The sequence below is a fragment of the Strix uralensis genome, chromosome 15 (genome assembly GCF_047716275.1).
Source record: "Strix uralensis isolate ZFMK-TIS-50842 chromosome 15, bStrUra1, whole genome shotgun sequence".
In the NCBI taxonomy this organism is placed as follows: domain Eukaryota; kingdom Metazoa; phylum Chordata; class Aves; order Strigiformes; family Strigidae; genus Strix; species Strix uralensis.
This window is the reverse complement of record NC_133986.1, coordinates 21,947,487-21,972,298: the sequence shown is the minus strand read 5'-3', so window position 1 is coordinate 21,972,298 and position 24,812 is coordinate 21,947,487. Positions and strand designations below refer to the sequence as shown.

The following is a 24,812-nucleotide window of genomic DNA, read 5'->3' as shown; positions in this document are numbered from 1 at the left end:
GAATCTTTCAGATCAGTGAGGTGAAACCTAATTTGTGACCCTGAGTAGGTGGACTGGACTTTGCGTCCTGGCTTTAAGTTGTGAGGAACGCAGGGCTTGGGAAGTTGTGTCGTTCTAAGCTTGGTTTTCGTGTGTACAGACTTCTGGGACACGGCTGGGCAGGAGAGGTTCCAGAGCACCCATGCACCTATTACCATAAGGGTCCTGCTTGTGTCACGGTAAGGGTAGTGTCACAGCTGTGATCTGGGGGAGTTTGACAAATAACGGTCCCAGCTGACACTTCTCCTGTATAGTGCTTTTTATGATTACTCTGCCTTGTATTTCTTGTCTCTTCCAGTGATATCTTCTTTCAGTATATCCAGTATATCTTCTTTCAACATCTCAGGATTCTGACCTGGCTGAGAAGGAATGTCATACATCTGTTAGGTCCAGATGAGTTCTTGAGTATTAGTCTTTCAGGGCTGTATTTTGCCAGATGAATAGCTGGGTCCTCTACTGACCTTGCATGCTGTCTTACAGGTTCTTTTCTTTGTTTTGCTAGCAATTAAAAATACTGATTTGATCCATTTAAATTTTATTCAAGCGATGTCCTTCCAACTCTGTCCTTACCCCACTGCCCATTTCCCCCAGCAAGAACTCAAAAGCTGATTGGAGCAGTACCTAGATAAAAATTGCAGGATGTCTTGATGGAAAAGGAGCATAACCTGTTATGTGGCTCCCCTCCCCCATACAGTCAGTAACTGCCTTTGTATTGGTAATTCGGCCTGCAGGGTTCTGTGGTACTTCTCTGGGCTACAGTGTCTAAACAGACCTGCTGGCAAAGCTGTTCACCTTCCTCTGCGGATCACTGGATGATTCCCTCCTCTCAGGAACGACAGCTAGGCACTCATTATTGTTGTCATCTGGGTTGTGGTCTGTCTCCTGCATCCTGTCAGAGTGCATAATGCTTTCTGCTCAGCATCAGCGAGAGAACACATACCCTCAGGACCAGCCTCCTGCTGTTCTCCATCAGTACAGTGTCAGACATGGGCTTCCTTGCTGGCATTCATGGTAGAAATCATGGCAGCTATGACGAGGTGTGTCCACCTGAAGAAGGTGTCTGGGCTCCCACTGCAGTCTAGGGAAGTTCATTTGGTTCAGGGGTGTGGTTTGGGGCATGATAGATCTTGCCTAATAAAAGCCTTTCCTGTAGGATGTGTCAAGCCAGCCTTGAATGCACGGATCGCACGGACTGTGCCGGAGGACTGAGGCATATGGATGTGGTGTTACAGCCGTATTGTAGACAGAACCTGTGTGTAGGTGAATTCTTAGTGTTCTATGTGTGAGTGGACACTGCTCAGGAGAGTCCTGTGCCTTGTCTTTGTTTGCTGTGTTCCACCCAGACTAGGAAATGAAGAGGCCCAGTCTGCAGAACAGTTAATCCAGCTTCTCCCAAAGAGGTAGGGAGCGGCTGCCTGGGCAGGGCTCACGGGCCAGCGTCTGGAGTGTGAACTACTTCAGCTGTGGCTTCTGTGGGAACAGGGGGATCATCTGGACTCATCCTCCTGTGCCAGCATACAGGCTGGCTGGCTATCAAAACTTTGAGCTGTTACTGCATGCTGCTTCAAGGCAAAGCTTGCCAGGAGAGCTAAGCCACTCTTGGGCCTGCAGGGAAGGGTCCTGCCCAGATGCTTTAATGGTACCTACTGGAGAAAACAAACACCAAATCACTTTTTTTATAAAGCTTTGAGCTTGCATCCTTCCTGCCCTTTTGTTAGCAGGCAGCCCAGTGACTGTCCAGTGCCAGTCCAGCTGCCAGCCCTCCCCATTGTTTCCACAGCCCAGGCACTGCTGCCTCTCTGTCCACACCATCGTCTCTGCTGCAGAGTTTCATTGGGCCCCCTTCCCCGTTCTGTTACAGAGCAGCCAGATCCAGCAGACTTCTGAACACGGGGGATTTCTCCTTTCAGGTCCACGAGAGCTGGTGGACTCTCCGGTCCCACCGGTGGACTCTCACACCCCGGAGGCTTCTCCTGTCCCAGTCTGATGGATGTGGCTGCTGCTGTTCCCACGTTCTGCTGCGTCCAAAGAGCGCGTAAACAAACACACACACAGAGTTACACAATTAATGTGAACGGCAAAACAGATTGACACAGGCAGAGCGATGCCTTTACCAGCGCCCATGTACTCGTACCCACCGCTTACATAAACATGAGCACAGGCCAGTCCTTTTCTGCCTTTCCAGATGATCAGGATTGGGTGTTTACTAGCGAAACATAAACACACCTTCACTCCCTCGATTCATAAGCACAGCACGTGCAGAGATTCCTCAACTAACGGTATGGAAATTAAGTCCATGTAATATCCATGGCTGGATGTCAAGCTCCTTACCCAGTCATCGGGGCAAACCGTGGGTCTTTCCAGATCTGTGTCTCCTGTGTCATGATGGAGTCCAGTTTCAAGTTCACTGGTGCATTGTGCACACACACACACACACGCACACACACACAAGAGTCCCACCAGTAGCCGGCGTAAGACACTTTGCGTTTCCAACTGCTGTCCCCAAGACCTTTCGCCCCCCTCTTCCACCACACCCTCACCCTCCCCTCTGACCAGCCCTTCGGAGTGACTCTTTCCCTTTGTGCCCGACCTGGCTGCCTGCAGCCTCATTTTGCAGGTGCCGGGCATGGAATCCTTGCCTTGCACAGGAGACTGAATTGGACTGCAGCATGGTGAAAACCAGCAACTTTATTTCAACAACTGGAATGCTCAACTGGAGCATTTGTGTGTGTGGGCAGGACCGAGCAGCCTTTGACACTGAGGCTGCCTTTGGATCAGCAGGCAGTGCCCCAGCAGATGGTCGCGGTGCGCTGCAGCTTGAGCTGGGTCCTGCTCATGCTGCTGCTGGAGCCTCTTTCCCCCACAGGCCCTGCAGGAGCTCCTGCAGCAGCTTAAAGAATTCCGCCAGCTTCTGGCGTGGAAATGGACAGGCCGTAGAGCTGCCCGCTTGCGTTGTTGGCCTCGGCTTCTGAAAGGGTGTTGATGTGAAGACTGGCCGTGGCGTTGGAGTAGCCGTTGCTGCTGGGTGCAGCCCCATCTGCACCAAGATCCAATCATAAAAGTGCTGAGTGGAGGTGTAGACTCCAGGCTGTTTTGCTCTTGCGCAGCCTTTCCCCCAGCTGGTCACCCCAACAAGCCAGAAGTGGTCAGCATTCTTATCTTTGCAGACAAGAGGACCACCGCTGTCACCCTGCAGCAGAGGAGAGAGGGAGGGTTCAGGTGGTGTCGGGTGGCCACTGGCAGCACTAGGGCTGGCTCCTTCTCTCTGCCAGCACCTGCCAGGGCTGCATCCGCTGCACAGAGAGGCTCTGCTCAGTGCTGAGGCCTGCAGCACCTTGTCAGGGAGAGGGTAGTAAGCCTGTGGGGTAGGGCTCTCTCGCATCTCTGCACAGCGATGCTGGTTGTGTGCAAGAGGGATGTTTTGGGATTGGGATCTGGACCTCGGGGCTGCCAGGAGCGCTGGATGGGCTTTCTGGGCAGAGTCCCGGGACAAGTGGGACCCTGGGCAAGGGCCTGCAGCTGGGGAAGGGGAGGTGAGCCCCGCCAGCGGTGGGGACCCAGTGGTGGGAGGGCGACTGGCCAGGCAAAGGCCGTGCCGGGGTGTGTCTGGGCGGCTGTACCGGGGCTGCCTGTGCCGCTGGGCGCTGCCTTGTCGCAGGCTCCTACCTGGCAGGTGTCGATGCCGCCCTGCGGGTAGCCAGCACACAGGTTGTGGGGGTGGACGGCCCCTGCGTACCACCGGCTGCTGTTGCAGAGGCGGACGTTGATGAGGTGAACCTTGGCCTCCTGCAGGACATCCGTTGATCCTGCGGCTGTGAGCACAGAAAGGAATTAACACCCAGCAGCTCGTTGCCAGGTCTCCTGCCCTGTCTGGGTGAGCCCTTCCCTGGGGCTTGGCTTTGCACCGGCGTTGCCCTTCTGTCTGGCCATGGGCCCTGGGCCAGGCCCATCTCTCTATGGGCACACGACCCCGCAGCCGCACTCTGGCTCTCAGCCCTGCTGTCAGGAAGCCAAGCCCACCTCCCCCGTGTGCCGAGCTCGCACTCGGGAAACGAGCACTTTTGGGAACTCACCTCTCGCCGTCGTGGACCCCCAGCCACTAACGTAGCAGGTCGTCAGCTTGGACACTCGCAGGGAGGCGTCGGGCACGCAGGCGAGCTGTACGTAGTAGCTGCACTGGACAGGCTGGTCCAACTCCAGCAGCGCAATATCGTTCTCCTCCGAGATACTACTGTAGTGTTCGTGAACCAGAAGCCGTTTAATGTTGCGCACTTGGGCCTCCGGGCCCAGATGAGTCAACTGGGTGGCCCCGATCACCACGCGCCACATGGTGATGTGCCTGGAAGGCAGATGGGGAGAGGGCTCAGAGGGAGAGGAGCCACATGCTGCAGCAGCCCAGCAGTTCCCTGCCCCCTGCTTCACATGGGGGAGAGGAAAGCACACTACGGAAGCTGCGACTGCCCCTGCATGCCTTGGGCTCATGGCGTGTCGAGCTGGAGGCTGTAGGAAGCCGTGGCAGGAGCCCAGCCCTCTCCTGAGCAGCCTCTCAGCCAGGCTCTGCAGTGCCCAGGCACTGGGTGTACCGCAAGAAAAGGGGACGGGAGTAGCACATGATGCTGCGGACGGGGCACCTGCGAGTGCTGGGGGGATATCCCCGTTCCTGGCCCTCCTTACCTGGCCTTGATGAAGCAGTGGGCTGCTGTGAGGACCCACTGCGGGCTGATGAGGGACCCTCCGCATATGTGCCCCGTGCCTGCTGCGTAGGGATCCTGGATGCTCACAATCCAGGGCCAGGCCCCTGGCTGGGCGTCTGTGCCCCCCACGACGCGCGAGGTGCCGGAGTGAGCAGCCATGGGCCGCAGCCCGCAGGTCCTGTAACCAGAAACTCATCACCATCCTGCTCTATGGCTTACTGCTGTCCCGGCTGAAGGTCAGCCGTCTGCCCTCCCCACGAGGTGCTGCATGGACAGTGAGGCCACGGAGCCCCGTGGGGTGGGTGGGCGGCCGCCCCCGTTTCTGCTTTAGCCCCGCGGGCGAGTTGTGCCAGCAGCCCGGGTGCTGCGAGGAGCCGAGGCTCCCGCATGGGGCTGAGGAAGCCGTGGTGTGGCCACGGGGGACAAGCAGGCACCCTCCAGGGAACCCCATCAGGTTGCCAAGCTCCCTCCCAGAGCCTCGGCCACTTACCCACAGCTGTCCCAGGCGCCGTGCGCAGGCCAGCACAGGGCCAGCAGGATGAGGAGCGGGAGCAAACGCATCGCTGCCAGCGGCATGTGCCAGCTGCCAGAACCGAGGGCTTGTCACCACCAGTGCAGCAGCTGACAGAGTGCCCACAGGGCTCGCGGTGCCGGTGGTGCCCTTGGCAACGGGGCTGATGTCACAGTGTCGCTGGTTCCGGGGGCTGGGCACGGTGGTCTCTAGGGGCGGGGGGGGAAAACATGGGGGTTTCCAAGCAGGAGGGGAGGCAGAAGCTGGGATCGGACACCCCCGACAGACCCCGCTGAATGCTCGGCTTGCGGGACGGGGTGTGCAGGCCCTGTGGCAGGCAGCAGCGTCGGCCCCCAGCACCGCCTGCCAATGGCGAGCAGGAAAAAACCCAGTGTGGCACCACAGCCTCTTCGGGGAGTTCACTGCCCCCTGCTCTCTGCAGCCCTTTGCCACCAGGTCCTTCCCAACAAACGTACACCAGAGAACGTGACTACTACAGGCAGTACGCACTTTTGGGTGTTGCAGAGCCGATCTGGTTACAGCCGCGGCAGGCAAGCAGTGATGTGCGAGTGCAATAAACCGAGCAGACCCAAGCAGTGTCAACTTTCCGGCACAGATGCAGCACTGTCCACACTGGCCATGTCAGCCCCAGCACCCCCCTCTGGCAGGCTTCCTGTCCTTGCTGTCTGTGCGCTCTATTGCTGTTCTGGGCCAGCATTGACAAGGGCGGTTGTGGCACCTGGTACACGTGGCCGACGACAGGCAACTGCAAGCCCTAAACAGAGAAGGCTGCTCCTGCTCTCAGCCCCACATGCCATTCTCCATGGCTTTGGTCAATCCTGGATCGGCCTCAGCTCGTCAGTCTGCCTTCTGCAGCTGTATGGCGGAGCCGTGCTCACATGCGGGCGTGCAGGGCAGTCACGGGAGAGAAGCAGGAGCCAGCCACCTGCGTTGCCTTTGCCGAGCAGGGCTGGGTCCCTGGAGGCCGTGGCTTGAAGAGTGGCAGCCTCAAAGCTCACAAAAGCTGTGGGAGCTCCCTGCTGGCATCCTGGCTTGTGTGGATAGACATAAGGCACACAGCTGAGTGCCCAGCCTGGTCCCTAGGATGCCAGGGCAGGCTCCGTCTGAAAGTGGAACAGCTGCTCTCAGGGCCCTTGAGGTGTAGCATGGCTTCAGAGGCACCAGGGCTGGGCCCCAAACTGGACTCAAGGCCGCTTCGGTTTCTGAAAGTTGGCCTGAAGGTGGTGCCCCAGATCTGCTCAGAGCAGGCAGAAGACGGCCTGAGAGAAGGCATATTGTCTTCCGTGGATACTCTGCTCTTCCAGCACCAGATTTGGCAGGTGGCTAAGGGGGAATGATGTGGGAGATGGCCGCGGTTCACAGATAATTGAAGGAAGAGATGGGGTCATTTTAGGGAGAGGAATCTGGCAGGGACAGCAGTACCCAGGAAACAGCATGAGGAATGCCATGGAAGTCCAAGGTGACCTCACTAACAGCACCTGAAACACCAAATGTGTTCACAGATGGAGCAAACCTGGGAGCAAGGGGGAAAAACAACCAGGGGTGGGTCCCTTGTGTGAGAGGAGATAAGGGCGGAGAAAGGGAGGAGTTGGGGAAGATGAGGGGGATGTATAAGCACAGAAAATGGAGAGAAGGGGGGATCAAGGAGCTACTCACACGTGAGTTCCAAATCCTTTTCTGCGTGGCCCCACTCTGTACCCGGGGGGGGTGGTTCCCGAGGCCTGGCTGCTAGCGATGGCAGAAGGGAACACAGGTCAGAGGGACCTGTCAGTTGGAAACACCCCGTGTCTAGGGCCAGCTACGGGTGGCAGTGCTGCGTGCGTGTGCCATTCCCTGCTGAACTTGAAGCTGGCCTAGCTCCCGAGCAAGAGGAGAGAGAGACCCTTTCAGTCCTGTGGATGGCGTGTGCTTGCAGCCCCCCTGACTGATCAGCCCCAGCACCCCTGACAGACCTTACAAGAGGACCAGGCCTGCCAACCGCCGGCCACATTTCCACCTCCCGGAGTCATGAAGGACCTGGACGTGCTCAAGCATGCACACCCTGAGCTGCTTCCCACCTAGACGTGTCCGTTCTGCACTGGCTGCACAAGGTCCTGCCTCTGAAGCTGCCAGGACCGTCCATCCCAACCCCCTCTTGCTGCGCTCCTGGCCCCTGGCACGTGATGGTGCTGCAGCTCCCAGCTCTGTTCCCACCCAGGGCTGCACCACACACCTCCAGCTGAGCTGGCATCTCTGGGCACTGGGGCACGCCCTTTGCTTCTTCTGGACCATGGTTTGAAGGGAGCTGTTCTGGCTCTGGAGATGATGCTGTGTCACGGTCCCACCCTGACCAAGTCTGGCTTTCTGTCAAGAGGCCTCAGCTTGGACACCCAGCACCGAGCCCAGGCTGCACTGAGCTGCCCTCCAAGCAGGGCTGGTCATCTCCCCAGCCCACAGCTGGCTGCCCCAGCGCCCCGTTAGCCAGAGGGGTCACTGGGACAGAGCTGCAGGGTAGCTCTAGGGCTGAGCTGGGTTAGCTGGGGGTGGGGGGGGTCTGGTGGGCTTGGGACAGGGTTCCAGTGTGGAGCAACTGAAGGGGATGGAGCGGCAAGAGGCTGGGAGCAGTGGCAGCAGGAGGCTGAGGAGTGCCGTCCATGGGAGTGTGTGTGTTGGTCTGCAGTCAGGGAGTGTCTGTGTGTGTGTGTGTGTGTGTGTGTGTGTGTGTGTGTGTTGGTGTGCAGTCAGGGTGTGCGTGTGTGTTTGTTGTCCCAAAACTGGGTTCTTTCACCTGGTGCGCAATCACCCCATCAACATGCTGATTGTTGCTTCCAGACAATTTTCGTTAGTATCGGCTCATGGGGCAGGGGCTGCATTAACCCCCCACCTCCCACTGCACAAATGACCGCTGGCAGAGGCGCTGTGAAACAAACACTGAAACTTTAATGAATAGCTTTCCTTGATGAGTCTTCAGTGTCTGTCCTCATCTGTAACTCCATGGGGCTGAGTAAAGTCCTTTACCTCAGCAATACTGCTGCCTGTAAATTCAAGTAATAAGACTCTGGGAATATCTCTGTGTGACTGTTGGAAAGAAATGAATTGTTTAATATTAAGCACTTGTTTCCAAACTGCCCGAAACTATGCCGAGGATAAGCAAAGCATATAACTGTCCTTCACCACTGTTGATTAAAGCTTAGATTATTTCAGCTGGTCAAAACAATTTGTCTTGCCATTGATATTCCCGTGGCAGAGAGCAGAGCTCGTGTGCAGAAAGCAATTCCAGCATCATCCAGAAGGTTCCGTGTTCAGCACTTGGTACTCTGTGCTGGGCTCCCTGCAAACCATCAGGAAAGAAAGGGAAATTCAGCACTCTTCCTTCTCCTTTACCAGACTGCAATATTTTATTAAATTACACTGTGTGTAATTATTGAGCAAGTATGTTCTTGTTAAGTGCCTGTGGGAAGTAGATATTTCTGTGCCACCTGCACACACACTTCAGCAAGCTGCAGGTTTCTACGGAGATACCTGCCTTTTCTGCTAGCCTAGGAGTGGAGTATTTAGCACCGGCTCGAGCAAATAGTGCAAAGAGGCTGTAGGTGTGTAGTCACTTAGGGATGTGCAATACCTAGGGTAAGTATGATTTACAAGTTTCTGGGAATCTTTGACCTGCAGAACTGAAGGAGCCATAAACAAGTGAGTATACTGGGACGTGAAACACTTCTGGCAGTTCTTAAAGTCATCTTGTCTCCACTTCTCATTTTCTGTTGCTTAGATTTACCTTGGAGACATATAGTAGGAATAATAACTAATCATCTGGTTTTTCTTCTTATTTCTAATTGACATGCAAACACTCACCACAAATTTTTCAGCTTTTCCCACCATTACAGCTAACAAAAAGCACCGTAGGATTTTTCTTTTTTTTTCTCACTAGCATTGCTGATGGAAAAAGAAAGTTTGCTCCCCAGCTAATTACTTAGAGGCTTGTCCAGAATTATCTCCAGACTGCTGGAAGCTGGGAAGTTATATTCACCCTTAGAGAAGAAGAATGCAGAGATTAAATGGGATGTGAAAGAGTTTCAGTGATTTTTAAAGAAGCGTATTTAACAAATCTTGGATTTGGGTTTGATAGTATGGCAATGCGTGTGCATTATACTGGGGGAGGTGAAAAGCTGCCTGTCTCTGATGGGATGGAGGTGCAGAGGTGTATATCAGCGAAAAGGGAGTGTGCATTGTAACAGACACAGTGGTGACCCACAGGATTGATTTCAGGGCACTGGTGTATGTGCTTGGAATTCTAAATTACATAACTGACTGACAAACCTGAAGTCAATAATCTGCTGAAAATTACTTTATTTATCACCTGTGCACCTGATGAAAGCATGTGTTTCCAAAGGAAGATTATTGGGTTTGTTTTTTAAACACAGAGTACAGTCAGTTGTAATGAGCATGTGCACACCAAAGAGCTAATTTAATTAAGCTTCTGTAAGCATAATGCAGGATGAATTCAAGGACAGTCAGCATTACCTCTGGCTGATTTCAGATATGTTGCACAAGATTAAAAGGACTTGAAGTTTTCAGTAGCAAGATGTCTCAGGCCACAGTTTCAGCGCTGCTACTGCAAAAAGGTAGTATCTGTCTTCTCCTCTCTGCTTTCCAAGCTGGCCTTTCATCTTAGTCTTTTGCTTTCTGCCACTACAAGCATTTGTGCAGCTGTGTCATGGAAGGGATAAGGGAGTTAATCTAGATAAAAAATAACCTAGCATTGCCTAATTTCAGAAAGCTTTATCTTATTCATTTGTCTTTTTTAATGACAGCAAGACCTTAGAAAGGCATTGTCAAATGCAAGAATGTTCTTGCCCTAAGTTTAGACATGAATGCTGCCTCTTACACCAAAGGCACTGGATTTTGGCTCTTTCTGAAAGCAAAGCAGGTTCCTTGCTATGTTCTAGGGCATTTGCATGACATTGTATTGGGAAAACTATTGCTTAAATCATCAGTTGGCTTCCTATCCTAGTTTACTTCATATTATGTTGGTTCGTTAGCAGTTGGCTTTTTCTCCTACCAGTTTCTAAAAGATTCAACACATCAACACTGCAACTGCTCCAAATTACACTTCCTAGTAGGCAGCTCGGTTTCCTTTGACACGGAGCGACCGCGCACCGCCGTCAGTCTGTGCTGGCGGGATTCCTTCCAGAAGGAACTGGCTGTGTCGGCGTGTGTGCGTGGCCCTGGTGCTGTATGTGGTGTGCACTTCACAGCAGCTGTGCTGTAGTTTATGCCTGAGATCTGAGAATCTCGTGAGATTTTCTATAGAGTTAGTCTGGGTTTAATTCATATCATAGTCTGAGCTCTTTCAGCTGCTTTATACTAATTTCACCCAGAAAACAAGGTAACATAACGTGAATCCACCCGATACTGCAGCGACAGGGACAGGTTTATAGTTGAAATCAGCATTACAAAAAGACTTCCAGGCACATTTTGTACAGACTTCCTGGTCATGTCAGTGTGTACATGGATCAGACCTGCTGCCGTGCAGATCGCTGCTCCCACTCTCCATTTGTGCAGTGCTTTGGAAGCCGCTGCATTTTTTTGCTGTTAGAAAGTCGTGAGTGTCGTGGTTCACCCAATCGGTATTTCAGAACTGTTGAACAATGTCACTGAGCTCTGGGGGAATTGAGTGGATGTTTGAGCAGTCGCCTCCCCCAAAACTGCAGAACCTGTAGCAGGTGACTTGCTGTGGCAACAAAAGAAAAACATTCTGTCTGGAGTCAGGAATTCTCACTGGAGTCAGGAATAACCCTGACTGACTAAAGCCACAGCAAACATGGCCATTTACACCAACAGAGACAAGATTGATCCTCTAATCTTGCAGTCCATGGACTAAATTAAGATGAACCTTAAATGATGTAGCTAATGAGAAATATCACTTAAGTGTTTCTTTCAATTCTAAAAGAACAGTCAGTTGTATCTGCTTTATTGCTTGGTTTGCATCCTTTAACTTGCACTGTAAATTAAAAACTTTTTTAAAAATCTATTGAAATCCTTTTTTTTCCTCCTAGGATGCCGTCTGTTTGTCACTGTGTGCATTGTAAATAAGTTCTCTACCACATGTTTGGCTGTTGCTCCAAAACAGAAAGTACACGCTGTGTGTTTCAGTTAAAAGAAGCCCTGTAGCAACACGTGAGTCACAGGCAGAGGCCAAGCGTGTCGTTATTCTGTGGGAACAGCAGTTGAGTCACCAACAGCTAAGGACAGTGGGCAATGGAACATGAAGTGTGTCGTGTCAGCTCGCTGTCGGTGCAGTCTGGGCACACTTTGCCTTAGACAGTGCTGTGAAATTGCAGGGAAGTGGCTGATCTGTGGAGAAAGTAGAAGGTTGCCTAATGGCACGTAGCAATTTTAAGACCGATTTGATGCTTTTGCCATAATAACCCAAAGACTTCAGAAAACAGCTTTGGTGTTTAATTCTTTCCTTGCTTTGAGACAAACAGAAGTTTTTTCTGGGCTTCCAGCGCATTTTACTTTGAAACAAAAGAAATTCAAATCCAAAAGAGACTTAGTCTGGAATACTTTTCTTTCTTATGAAGTCTATCCCTTATGCAAACAGCTCAGGTGAGAAGCATGTTCTATGAGAGTTGGGGCTTCAAAAATTACACTGGAGAAGTGGCAAATCTCCAAAACAATGTTTTGTACATGATCAGCCTCAAAAATACTGAGCTCAGGGTTCTGACTCTGTGCTGCAGCTGTTAAGCATCTTTCTGAACTCAGGCCTGCAGAGCCAGCATGCCTGGAGCAGGAGAAGGAAAGGTGCAGCACGGGCAGTTGCACAGAGAATGAAACTGGTGAGTTTGGAGAAAGAAGAGAGAGAAAGGTGGTCAACAAGTTGAAGGGGAAGAGTAGCAGAGTGCTTCTTTTGCAAGCTAAGAAGATGTGTTATTTGCGAACCGTGTGTATTATCTACAAATCTGGGAAAATATGGAAATTGAGGGGAAAAGTAGTGATATTATGTACTTTAACAGGTCACAAAAAGGTGGTTGAAAGTGCTGACAGAACATCTATTTTTAAAACCATGATTTTTAAAAATATTAATATTAGCATAGAGATTGGTGGAGCATGGAGCATGTTTATCTGCTTGCCACTTGTCTAAAGTAGCATACTCTAAAAAACAATAACATATTTCTCTCAAGTTTCTAACTGGTGTAAAAATGTATTTGAGCATGATTACAGTTTAAAACAGAAAACAAAACAACTGCAAGGTGCATTTTCTGTTCTGGTTAGGGGAAGCAGAAAGAAAAATAACCTCAGCCATGTTCCTTGCTGTTCTTCCACTGGAATATAGAATGCTATGGTGCAACAGTAGATAATTATGAAAGTGGCATTTGATAGTGCCACCTATTGCTAGAAAAGCAGAACTAAAATGAGTATCTTTTTATGTGCATGTCTAAATTCAGCAGAAAAATGAAGGGTACCTGTTCATCTTTTGATTATTGCAAGGTCATTTTAGCTATGGGGATATCAGTTTGACCTTGGTTTTATGGCTACATTTTTAAAAAATTGATTTATCGTACAGTAGCGTTGGAGATGGTGCAGTAGCCTCAGAGATCCAGAAAGCTGGCAACTATCGGCATGTGGTTGAATGCCAGTGGCTGTATTTTGGCTAAGCCTATTAAGCCTGATTATCCCTCCCCCCTCTCACTGATGACATTAAAGTTCATGTAATGCACTAGGAAACTGATCCTAATAGCCTAAAACTGCTTCAGATTTAGCAAAACAGTGAAAATTAGTTTTCTGTAGTGTTTGAGCTTCATGTTAAATGTGAAGGCAATAAAATATTTTCAACATGCACCCAAAAATTCTATGAAAAGTAACTTGCTAATGACGAAAATCCTTTGAAGACAAAGACTTAATGATCTGGATGCATCTTAATACTTTGTCTCCTTTATCAGGTCTTTCAGTTAGCAAGCATGAAACCTGATTTCTCCACCTGCCCTTTGAAAGATGATATTTGTTTTGTTATACAAGTCTAACTAATGATAATGGTAAGAAAAATGAAAGATTTATAGGGCAGCCTGAGATCAGTTTTAAGTTTTAATTGTGGTTCTCAGCATTACAGATCCTTCTTACTGCCTCAGTGCTGTTGTTCATCTCTACCAGAGAAACACCCTATCCTAAAAAAAATGCACATTTTTGGCTTGTAATATATAAGGGAAAGAAAACATGTCTCCTCTGCGTTGTTTTCCTCACGAAGCATCTGGATGGCAAGGTAAGAGCAGGAAAAGATGGAACAGCTCGGGAGTAATTTGTTCTTCCTCGGGTCCAGGCAGGTACCTCTCAGGAGTTTACTGCTGCTTCACAAAGCTAACATTCTTTGGCTGAAGCTGTCCTCTGTCCTCAAAGACAGACAAGTCTCCTGTTACCCCCGCTGAGCTCTGAAGAACTAGATTGCTGCAAAGCGCCAGGGAATCGGAGGAAGCAGCTCTCGAGTCTACAGGCATCTGTAGATTGAGAGAAGGTTCAGAAGGAGAAATAAAGGATGACCTACCCATCTGCTGACCAGAGAAATGATGTGGAGAAATCTGACCTCACCATCCTAGGTAAGTTCAGGGCTGAAATCTAATTTAGCCAAATGGAAAGTCTGGTTTTATTGACTTTTTAATTTATTTTTTTTCCCCTTCAAATGATATCTAACTTTCTTTTCTCCTAGTGCATCTTGGACCTGAATTTGAGGTCACTTGTGTTCTTTGTCCCTTTCTCCACTGATCCAGGATATACTTTCTCTTCCAAAACCTCTTTGAATGTTTGGGGGGTCTTTTCCCCTGTATATTTGGGTTTAGCCCCTCTGTCTTTGTCGTTCTGAATGCTGTGACAGCCAAAACCGCACAAACCCTTTAGCAACTACATTTTGCAGTATGGAGAAGAGGAAGGATGTAGCTGCCTAACGGTTTAGTTCCTGGATGGATTTTGTATGCTCTCTCTTCTTGAATCTCCATGCTGAATCTCTTCTGCAGTCTCTGTTCCATCACACTTAATCTTCTCTTTTGTGTTTGTAGCACTGGTCCACCTGTTTTGCTGTTCTCTTCTTCATTCACCTGCCTGTCATCTATCCACAGAATCAGAGCACCTGAGCAAAGCCAACGAGGTTTCGATTCTTGGCGCAAAGTTTAAATGCCCTTTATAATTTCCCCCAATGCAGATCCTGTTGATGTAAAAAGGAAAATCATTTTCAACAGTTAAATGATATATTGTTATAGGAGTCTGCCCTCTTCTAACGAAGTTTGATGTTTAGAAAAAGTTCCATACGAAATGTATGAGCAAAGGCACCTGGAATCGTGGCCAGCAGAGGGCACTTCAGCTTGAAAATGAGAATAGTGCTGAAAGCTCTAGCCCAAACACCTTTAAACTGGCTGTCTTTGTTAAAAAACGGAATAATTTTTTTTAAAATGTTAATGAGAATCATTTAGACAAGGGGTCTTTGCATTGTGATTGGTGTTTTGTTGGCACTGTCTTCTACAAACTATGTATCTGCGGCCAAACACCCTTGTACCATGGAAGAATCTGGGAACGGAAGGAGAAAAAACACTCCCCATATAGTTTCAGGTGTGACTTTACTGAAGGAAATGATACCTTCTGTGTGGCCTTGTATCACCTAAAATTGAACGCAATAGCGTATGTTAAAGCCATCCTTTGAAAACTTTTTCCCCAAAGTGGGTGCTTCTGATTTCTTTTTAGTAGTGGTTTGATTCATTGTTTTAATTAAAAAGCAGCTGGAATTGGAGAGCACTGCAACCAATTAATTGATTTTTGAGAATGGTGGTGTAAATGACAACAACAAACAGTAACTGATTTCCCCTTTCAATCCAGTGCTGATATTGTTATCTTGCAATACAATACTAACATGTTATTGTATCTGCCATTACTGCATTTAACAGTAGCTGACACATTTTATTAGGATAAGAAGGGCCTCCTGCACTTCCATTTGCCCTGGTGTAAATCAGAAGCCTTGAGTTGAAAAGATTTATTCTTCTGTAAGAACTTACTGGTGTAAATTAGGAAAGTCAAGCCTGACATGTGGTGATGTAGCAAACTATATTACAGGATACTTAGATTCTGTCTCCCACTGAACAGCAGGATTCTGTTTTATCCTTGCTGTCGAATGCAGAATCACTTTCCCATTCATGAATTGAGGCTGAGCAGAGCGCTCTCAGTAGTGGCTGCTCCTCTGTTACTCCACACACAGAAGATATTAGGACACCTGTTCACCCTTGTAAGGCAAACAACAAACAAACCACAAAACTTTCCTGTAAACAAATTGGTCTGTGATTAGTGGAATTAATGAAGCTTCACTGCCTGTAGATTTCTGTCCTTCATCCCTGATCCCCTCAGCAACCCTCCCACCAAAATGTAGGGTGTTTGGGACACTTTGTAGAACAGAGTGTCTGCTATCTGTAATGGAAGAAAACAAATCTACTAAAATCATGAAGGGACAAAAAGCAGCCATGAACTCTGTGGAGGTTTTTTAATCTGCTCTTTGCTGAAGGCGATTAGCATCGCATAATGCCTGTTTTTTGTTCTGTGTCTCTAAGCCATATCATCTTGTGGGTCTAAATGAATAAGGTAATACAGAGTTTGTTGCACTGGCAATATTCTGGGATTGGGTTAATAGTCTGGGAAAGGTGAAAATATAACTTGATTTGACCACAGTGTCAGGATTCTGAGGACCACAACAAGAAGAATACCGTGATTCACAGCTCTTTACATTAAATGGTCAAAATCCCAGTGTGCTTTGATCAGATCTGAAGAGAACGAGCCCTACAGCAGTGATCACCTTCCCTTCCCCTGCCCGGGCAGTTTGGAGGAAATGCTTCCCCTCCCAAGGCCACTCCTGCCTGTGAAAGGAGAGGGAACAATTCCCATGGCAGGCACCTGGCTATTTATCACTGTGTCAGAAATCAAGCTGTTTCAAGACGTTTAGATGTTGTTTCCTGTTGTCATCTCTAGTGATAAAGTATCGTATATTGTTATCACTCTTTGCACTTTTGACGAGCTCTGTCTTACTATCCTTTACAAGTCATGTCTACTGATGACTTCTCTTTTGCTAGTATGTTTATAGCGATGTTCAGTGTCTGCACTACTCATAGCTAAGCCTAGCTAAGAAAAGGCCCTAGTTTTGCATAATCTCAGCCCTGGAATCTTTCAGATCAGTGAGGTGAAACCTAATTTGTGACCCTGAGTAGGTGGACTGGACTTTGCGTCCTGGCTTTAAGTTGTGAGGAACGCAGGGCTTGGGAAGTTGTGTCGTTCTAAGCTTGGTTTTCGTGTGTACAGACTTCTGGGACACGGCTGGGCAGGAGAGGTTCCAGAGCACCCATGCACCTATTACCATAAGGGTCCTGCTTGTGTCACGGTAAGGGTAGTGTCACAGCTGTGATCTGGGGGAGTTTGACAAATAACGGTCCCAGCTGACACTTCTCCTGTATAGTGCTTTTTATGATTACTCTGCCTTGTATTTCTTGTCTCTTCCAGTGATATCTTCTTTCAGTATATCCAGTATATCTTCTTTCAACATCTCAGGATTCTGACCTGGCTGAGAAGGAATGTCATACATCTGTTAGGTCCAGATGAGTTCTTGAGTATTAGTCTTTCAGGGCTGTATTTTGCCAGATGAATAGCTGGGTCCTCTACTGACCTTGCATGCTGTCTTACAGGTTCTTTTCTTTGTTTTGCTAGCAATTAAAAATACTGATTTGATCCATTTAAATTTTATTCAAGCGATGTCCTTCCAACTCTGTCCTTACCCCACTGCCCATTTCCCCCAGCAAGAACTCAAAAGCTGATTGGAGCAGTACCTAGATAAAAATTGCAGGATGTCTTGATGGAAAAGGAGCATAACCTGTTATGTGGCTCCCCTCCCCCATACAGTCAGTAACTGCCTTTGTATTGGTAATTCGGCCTGCAGGGTTCTGTGGTACTTCTCTGGGCTACAGTGTCTAAACAGACCTGCTGGCAAAGCTGTTCACCTTCCTCTGCGGATCACTGGATGATTCCCTCCTCTCAGGAACGACAGCTAGGCACTCATTATTGTTGTCATCTGGGTTGTGGTCTGTCTCCTGCATCCTGTCAGAGTGCATAATGCTTTCTGCTCAGCATCAGCGAGAGAACACATACCCTCAGGACCAGCCTCCTGCTGTTCTCCATCAGTACAGTGTCAGACATGGGCTTCCTTGCTGGCATTCATGGTAGAAATCATGGCAGCTATGACGAGGTGTGTCCACCTGAAGAAGGTGTCTGGGCTCCCACTGCAGTCTAGGGAAGTTCATCTGGTTCAGGGGTGTGGTTTGGGGCATGATAGATCTTGCCTAATAAAAGCCTTTCCTGTAGGATGTGTCAAGCCAGCCTTGAATGCACGGATCGCACGGACTGTGCCGGAGGACTGAGGCATATGGATGTGGTGTTACAGCCGTATTGTAGACAGAACCTGTGTGTAGGTGAATTCTTAGTGTTCTATGTGTGAGTGGACACTGCTCAGGAGAGTCCTGTGCCTTGTCTTTGTTTGCTGTGTTCCACCCAGACTAGGAAATGAAGAGGCCCAGTCTGCAGAACAGTTAATCCAGCTTCTCCCAAAGAGGTAGGGAGCGGCTGCCTGGGCAGGGCTCACGGGCCAGCGTCTGGAGTGTGAACTACTTCAGCTGTGGCTTCTGTGGGAACAGGGGGATCATCTGGACTCATCCTCCTGTGCCAGCATACAGGCTGGCTGGCTATCAAAACTTTGAGCTGTTACTGCATGCTGCTTCAAGGCAAAGCTTGCCAGGAGAGCTAAGCCACTCTTGGGCCTGCAGGGAAGGGTCCTGCCCAGATGCTTTAATGGTACCTACTGGAGAAAACAAACACCAAATCACTTTTTTTATAAAGCTTTGAGCTTGCATCCTTCCTGCCCTTTTGTTAGCAGGCAGCCCAGTGACTGTCCAGTGCCAGTCCAGCTGCCAGCCCTCCCCATTGCTTCCACAGCCCAGGCACTGCTGCCTCTCTGTCCACACCATCGTCTCTGCTGCAGAGTTTCATTGGGCCCCCTTCCCCGTTCTGTTACAGAGCAGCCAGATCCAGCAGACTTCTGAACACGGGGGATTTCTCCTTTCAGGTCCACGAGAGCTGAACCTGGTGGACTCTCACACCCCGGAGGCTTCTCCTGTCCCAGTCTGATGGATGTGGCTGCTGCTGTTCCCACGTTCTGCTGCGTCCAAAGAGCGCGTAAACAAACACACACACAGAGTTACACAATTAATGTGAACGGCAAAACAGATTGACACAGGCAGAGCGATGCCTTTACCAGCGCCCATGTACTCGTACCCACCGCTTACATAAACATGAGCACAGGCCAGTCCTTTTCTGCCTTTCCAGATGATCAGGATTGGGTGTTTACTAGCGAAACATAAACACACCTTCACTCCCTCGATTCATAAGCACAGCACGTGCAGAGATTCCTCAACTAATGGAATAGAAATTAAGTCCATGTAATATCCATGGCTGGATGTCAAGCTCCTTACCCAGTCATCGGGGCAAACCGTGGGTCTTTCCAGATCTGTGTCTCCTGTGTCACAAGAGAGTCCAGTTTCAAGTTCACTGGTGCATTGTGCGCGCGCGCACACACACACACACAAGGGTCCCACCAGTAGCCGGCGTAAGACACTTTGCGTTTCCAACTGCTGTCCCCAAGACCTTTCGCCCCCCTCTTCCACCGCACCCTCACCCTCACCCTCTGACCAGCCCTTCGGAGTGACTCTTTCCCTTTGTGCCCGACCTGGCTGCCTGCAGCCTCATTTTGCAGGTGCCGGGCATGGAATCCTTGCCTTGCACAGGAGACTGAATTGGACTGCAGCATGGTGAAAACCAGCAACTTTATTTCAACAACTGGAATGCTCAACTGGAGCATTTGTGTGTGTGGGCAGGACCGAGCAGCCTTTGACACTGAGGCTGCCTTTGGATCAGCAGGCAGTACCCCAGCAGATGGTCGCGGTGCGCTGCAGCTTGAGCTGGGTCCTGCTCATGCTGCTGCTGGAGCCTCTTTCCCCCACAGGCCCTGCAGGAGCTCCTGCAGCAGCTTAAAGAATTCCGCCAGCTTCTGGCGTGGAAATGGACAGGCCGTAGAGCTGCCCGCTTGCGTTGTTGGCCTCGGCTTCTGAAAGGGTGTTGATGTGAAGACTGGCCGTGGCGTTGGAGTAGCCGTTGCTGCTGGGTGCAGCCCCATCTGCACCAAGATCCAATCATAAAAGTGCTGAGTGGAGGTGTAGACTCCAGGCTGTTTTGCTCTTGCGCAGCCTTTCCCCCAGCTGGTCACCCCAACAAGCCAGAAGTGGTCAGCATTCTTATCTTTGCAGACAAGAGGACCACCGCTGTCACCCTGCAGCAGAGGAGAGAGGGAGGGTTCAGGTGGTGTCGGGTGGCCACTGGCAGCACTAGGGCTGGCTCCTTCTCTCTGCCAGCACCTGCCAGGGCTGCATCCGCTGCACAGAGAGGCTCTGCTCAGTGCTGAGGCCTGCAGCACCTTGTCAGGGAGAGGGTAGTAAGCCTGTGGGGTAGGGCTCTCTCGCATCTCTGCACAGCGATGCTGGCTGTGTGCAAGAGGGATGTTTTGGGATGGGGATCTGGACCTCGGGGCTGCCAGGAGCGCTGGATGGGCTTTCTGGGCAGAGTCCCGGGACAAGTGGGACCCTGGGCAAGGGCCTGCAGCTGGGGAAGGGGAGGTGAGCCCCGCCAGCGGTGGGGACCCAGTGGTGGGAGGGTGACTTGCCAGGCAAAGCCCGTGCCGGGGTGTGTCTGGGCGGCTGTACCGGGGCTGCCTGTGCCGCTGGGCGCTGCCTTGTCGCAGGCTCCTACCTGGCAGGTGTCGATGCCGCCCTGCGGGTAGCCAGCACACAGGTTGTGGGGGTGGACGGCCCCTGCGTACCACCGGCTGCTGTTGCAGAGGCGGACGTTGATGAGGTGAACCTTGGCCTCCTGCAGGACATCCGTTGATCCTGCGGCTGTGAGCACAGAAAGGAATTAACACCCAGCAGCTCGTTGCCAGGTCTCCTGCCCTGTCTGGGTGAGCCCTTCCCTGGGGCTTGGCTTTGCACCGGCGTTGCCCTTCTGTCTGGCCATGGGCCCTGGGCCAGGCCCATGTCTCTATGGGCACACGACCCCGCAGCCGCACTCTGGCTCTCAGCCCTGCTGTCAGGAAGCCAAGCCCACCTCCCCCGTGTGCCGAGCTCGCACTCGGGAAACGAGCACTTTTGGGAACTCACCTCTCGCCGTCGTGGACCCCCAGCCACTAACGTAGCAGGTCGTCAGCTTGGACACTCGCAGGGAGGCGTCGGGCACGCAGGCGAGCTGTACGTAGTAGCTGCACTGGACAGGCTGGTCCAACTCCAGCAGCGCAATATCGTTCTCCTCCGAGATACTACTGTAGTGTTCGTGAACCAGAAGCCGTTTAATGTTGCGCACTTGGGCCTCCGGGCCCAGATGAGTCAACTGGGTGGCCCCGATCACCACGCGCCACATGGTGATGTGCCTGGAAGGCAGATGGGGAGAGGGCTCAGAGGGAGAGGAGCCACATGCTGCAGCAGCCCAGCAGTTCCCTGCCCCCTGCTTCACATGGGGGAGAGGAAAGCACACTACGGAAGCTGCGACTGCCCCTGCATGCCTTGGGCTCATGGCGTGTCGAGCTGGAGGCTGTAGGAAGCCGTGGCAGGAGCCCAGCCCTCTCCTGAGCAGCCTCTCAGCGGGGCTCTGCAGTGCCCAGGCACTGGGTGTACCGCAAGAAAAGGGGACGGGAGTAGCACATGATGCTGCGGACGGGGCACCTGCGAGTGCTGGGGGGATATCCCCGTTCCTGGCCCTCCTTACCTGGCCTTGATGAAGCAGTGGGCTGCTGTGAGGACCCACTGCGGGCTGATGAGGGACCCTCCGCATATGTGCCCCGTGCCTGCTGCGTAGGGATCCTGGATGCTCACGATCCAGGGCCAGGCCCCTGGCTGGGCGTCTGTGCCCCCCACGACGCGCGAGGTGCCGGAGTGAGCAGCCATGGGCCGCAGCCCGCAGGTCCTGTAACCAGAAACTCATCACCGTCCTGCTCTATGGCTTACTGCTGTCCCGGCTGAAGGTCAGCTGTCTGCCCTCCCCACGAGGTGCTGCATGGACAGTGAGGCCACGGAGCCCCGTGGGGTGGGTGGGCGGCCGCCCCCGTTTCTGCTTTAGCCCCGCAGGCGAGTTGTGCCAGCAGCCCGGGTGCTGCGAGGAGCCGAGGCTCCCGCATGGGGCTGAGGAAGCCGTGGTGTGGCCACGGGGGACAAGCAGGCACCCTCCAGGGAACCCCATCAGGTTGCCAAGCTCCCTCCCAGAGCCTCGGCCACTTACCCACAGCTGTCCCAGGCGCCGTGCGCAGGCCAGCACAGGGCCAGCAGGATGAGGAGCGGGAGCAAACGCATCGCTGCCAGCGGCATGTGCCAGCTGCCAGAACCGAGGGCTTGTCACCACCAGTGCAGCAGCTGACAGAGTGCCCACAGGGCTCGCGGTGCCGGTGGTGCCCTTGGCAACGGGGCTGATGTCACAGTGTCGCTTGTTCTGGGGGCTGGGCACGGTGGTCTCTAGGGGCGGGGGGGGAAAACATGGGGGTTTCCAAGCAGGAGGGGAGGCAGAAGCTGGGATCGGACACCCCCGACAGACCCCGCTGAATGCTCGGCTTGCGGGACAGGGTGTGCAGGCCCTGTGGCAGGCAGCAGCGTCGGCCCCCAGCACCGCCTGCCAATGGCGAGCAGGAAAAAACCCAGTATGGCACCACAGCCTCTTCGGGGAGTTCACTGCCCCCTGCTCTCTGCAGCCCTTTGCCACCAGGTCCTTCCCAACAAACGTACACCAGAGAACGTGACTACTACAGGCAGTACGCACTTTTGGGTGTTGCAGAGCCGATCTGGTTACAGCCGCGGCAGGCAAGCAGTGATGTGCGAGTGCAATAAACCGAGCAGACCCAAGCAGTGTCAACTTTCCGGCACAGATGCAGCACTGTCCACACTGGCCATGTCAGCCCCAGCACCCCCCTCTGGCAGGCTTCCTGTCCTTGCTGTCTGTGCGCTCTATTGCTGTTCTGGGCCAGCATTGACAAGGGCGGTTGTGGCACCTGGTACACGTGGCCGACGACAGGCAACTGCAAGCCCTAAACAGAGAAGGCTGCTCCTGCTCTCAGCCCCACATGCCATTCTCCATGGCTTTGGTCAATCCGGGATCGGCCTCAGCTCATCAGTCTCCCTTCTGCAGCTGTATGGCGGAGTCGTGCTCACATGCGGCCGTGCAGGGCAGTCACGGGAGAGAAGCAGGAGCCAGCCACCTGCGTTGCCTTTGCCGAGCAGGGCTGGGTCCCTGGAGGCCGTGGCTTGAAGAGTGGCAGCCTCAAAGCTCACGAAAGCTGTGGGAGCTCCCTGCTGGCATCCTGGCTTGTGTGGATAGACATAAGGCACACAGCTGAGTGCCCAGCCTGGTCCCTAGGATGCCAGGGCAGGCTCCGTCTGAAAGTGGAACAGCTGCTCTCAGGGCCCTTGAGGTGTAGCACGGCTTCAGAGGCACCAGGGCTGGGCCCCAAACTGGACTCAAGGCCGCTTCGGTTTCTGAAAGTTGGCCTGAAGGTGGTGCCCCAGATCTGCTCAGAGCAGGCAGAAGGTGGCCTGAGAGAAGGCATCTTGTCTTCCGTGGATACTCTGCTCTTCCAGCACCAGATTTGGCAGGTGGCTAAGGGGGAATGATGTGGGAGATGGCCGCAGTTCACAGATAATTGAAGGAAGAGATGGGGTCATTTTAGGGAGAGGAATCTGGCAGGGACAGCAGTACCCAGGAAACAGCATGAGGAATGCCATGGAAGGCCAAGGTGACCTCACTAACAGCACCTGAAACACCAAATGTGTTCACAGATGGAGCAAACCTGGGAGCAAGGGGGAAAAACAACCAGGGGTGGGTCCCTTGTGTGAGAGGAGATAAGGGCGGAGAAAGGGAGGAGTTGGGGAAGATGAGGGGGATTTATAAGCACAGAAAATGGAGAGAAGGGGGGATCAAGGAGCTACTCACACGTGAGTTCCAAATCCTTTTCTGCGTGGCCCCACTCTGTACCCGGGGGCGGTGGTTCCAGAGGCCTGGCTGCTAGCGATGGCAGAAGGGAACACAGGTCAGAGGGACCCGTCAGTTGGAAACACCTCGTGTCTAGGGCCAGCTACGGGTGGCAGTGCTGCGTGCGTGTGCCATTCCCTGCTGAACTTGAAGCTGGCCTAGCTCCCGAGCAAGAGGAGAGAGAGACCCTTTCAGTCCTGTGGATGGCGTGTGCTTGCAGCCCCCCTGACTGATCAGCCCCAGCACCCCTGACAGACCTTACAAGAGGACCAGGCCTGCCAACCGCCGGCCACATTTCCACCTCCCGGAGTCATGAAGGACCTGGACGTGCTCAAGCATGCACACCCTGAGCTGCTTCCCACCTAGACGTGTCCGTTCTGCACTGGCTGCACAAGGTCCTGCCTCTGAAGCTGCCAGGACCGTCCATCCCAACCCCCTCTTGCTGCGCTCCTGGCCCCTGGCACGTGATGGTGCTGCAGCTCCCAGCTCTGTTCCCACCCAGGGCTGCACCACACACCTCCAGCTGAGCTGGCATCTCTGGGCACTGGGGCACGCCCTTTGCTTCTTCTGGACCATGGTTTGAAGGGAGCTGTTCTGGCTCTGGAGATGATGCTGTGTCACGGTCCCACCCTGACCAAGTCCGGCTTTCTGTCAAGAGGCCTCAGCTTGGACACCCAGCACCGAGCCCAGGCTGCACTGAGCTGCCCTCCGAGCAGGGCTGGTCATCTCCCCAGCCCACAGCTGGCTGCCCCAGCGCCCCGTTAGCCAGAGGGGTCACTGGGACAGAGCTGCAGGGTAGCTCTAGGGCTGAGCTGGGTTAGCTGGGGGTGGGGGGGGTCTGGTGGGCTTGGGACAGGGTTCCAGTGTGGAGCAACTGAAGGGGATGGAGCGGCAAGAGGCTGGGAGCAGTGGCAGCAGGAGGCTGAGGAGTGCCGTCCATGGGAGTATGTGTGTTGGTGTGCAGTCAGGGAGTGTCTCTGTGTGTGTGTGTGTGTGTGTGTGTGTGTGTTGGTGTGCAGTCAGGGTGTGCGTGTGTGTTTGTTGTCCCAAAACTGGGTTCTTTCACCTGGTGCGCAATCACCCCATCAACATGCTGATTGTTGCTTCCAGACAATTTTCGTTAGTATCGGCTCATGGGGCAGGGGCTGCATTAACCCCCCACCTCCCACTGCACAAATGACCGCTGGCAGAGGCGCTGTGAAACAAACACTGAAACTTTAATGAATAGCTTTCCTTGATGAGTCTTCAGTGTCTGTCCTCATCTGTAACTCCATGGGGCTGAGTAAAGTCCTTTACCTCAGCAATACTGCTGCCTGTAAATTCAAGTAATAAGACTCTGGGAATATCTCTGTGTGACTGTTGGAAAGAAATGAATTGTTTAATATTAAGCACTTGTTTCCAAACTGCCCGAAACTATGCCGAGGATAAGCAAAGCATATAACTGT

The 24,812-nt window shown here is 52.1% G+C and overlaps 2 protein-coding genes across 2 annotated transcripts; both read right to left on the bottom strand.

Annotated features, from left to right (window-relative positions):
• Positions 1–2,872: 2,872 nt before the first annotated feature.
• Positions 2,873–17,369, bottom strand: LOC141950096 (acrosin-like). The gene is made up of 5 exons (XM_074884497.1): positions 17,239–17,369; positions 4,714–4,911; positions 4,113–4,378; positions 3,706–3,851; positions 2,873–3,229 (listed from the first exon to the last, which is right to left on the bottom strand). The coding sequence occupies exons 1-5, from the start codon at positions 17,367–17,369 to the stop codon at positions 2,873–2,875; spliced, it is 1,098 nt and encodes a 365-aa protein (XP_074740598.1).
• Positions 17,370–19,116: 1,747 nt separating this feature from the next.
• LOC141950250 (acrosin-like) lies at positions 19,117–21,756 on the bottom strand. The gene is made up of 5 exons (XM_074884826.1): positions 21,631–21,756; positions 21,121–21,318; positions 20,520–20,785; positions 20,113–20,258; positions 19,117–19,636 (listed from the first exon to the last, which is right to left on the bottom strand). The coding sequence occupies exons 1-5, from the start codon at positions 21,714–21,716 to the stop codon at positions 19,280–19,282; spliced, it is 1,053 nt and encodes a 350-aa protein (XP_074740927.1). The 5' UTR covers positions 21,717–21,756; the 3' UTR covers positions 19,117–19,279.
• Positions 21,757–24,812: the final 3,056 nt, after the last annotated feature.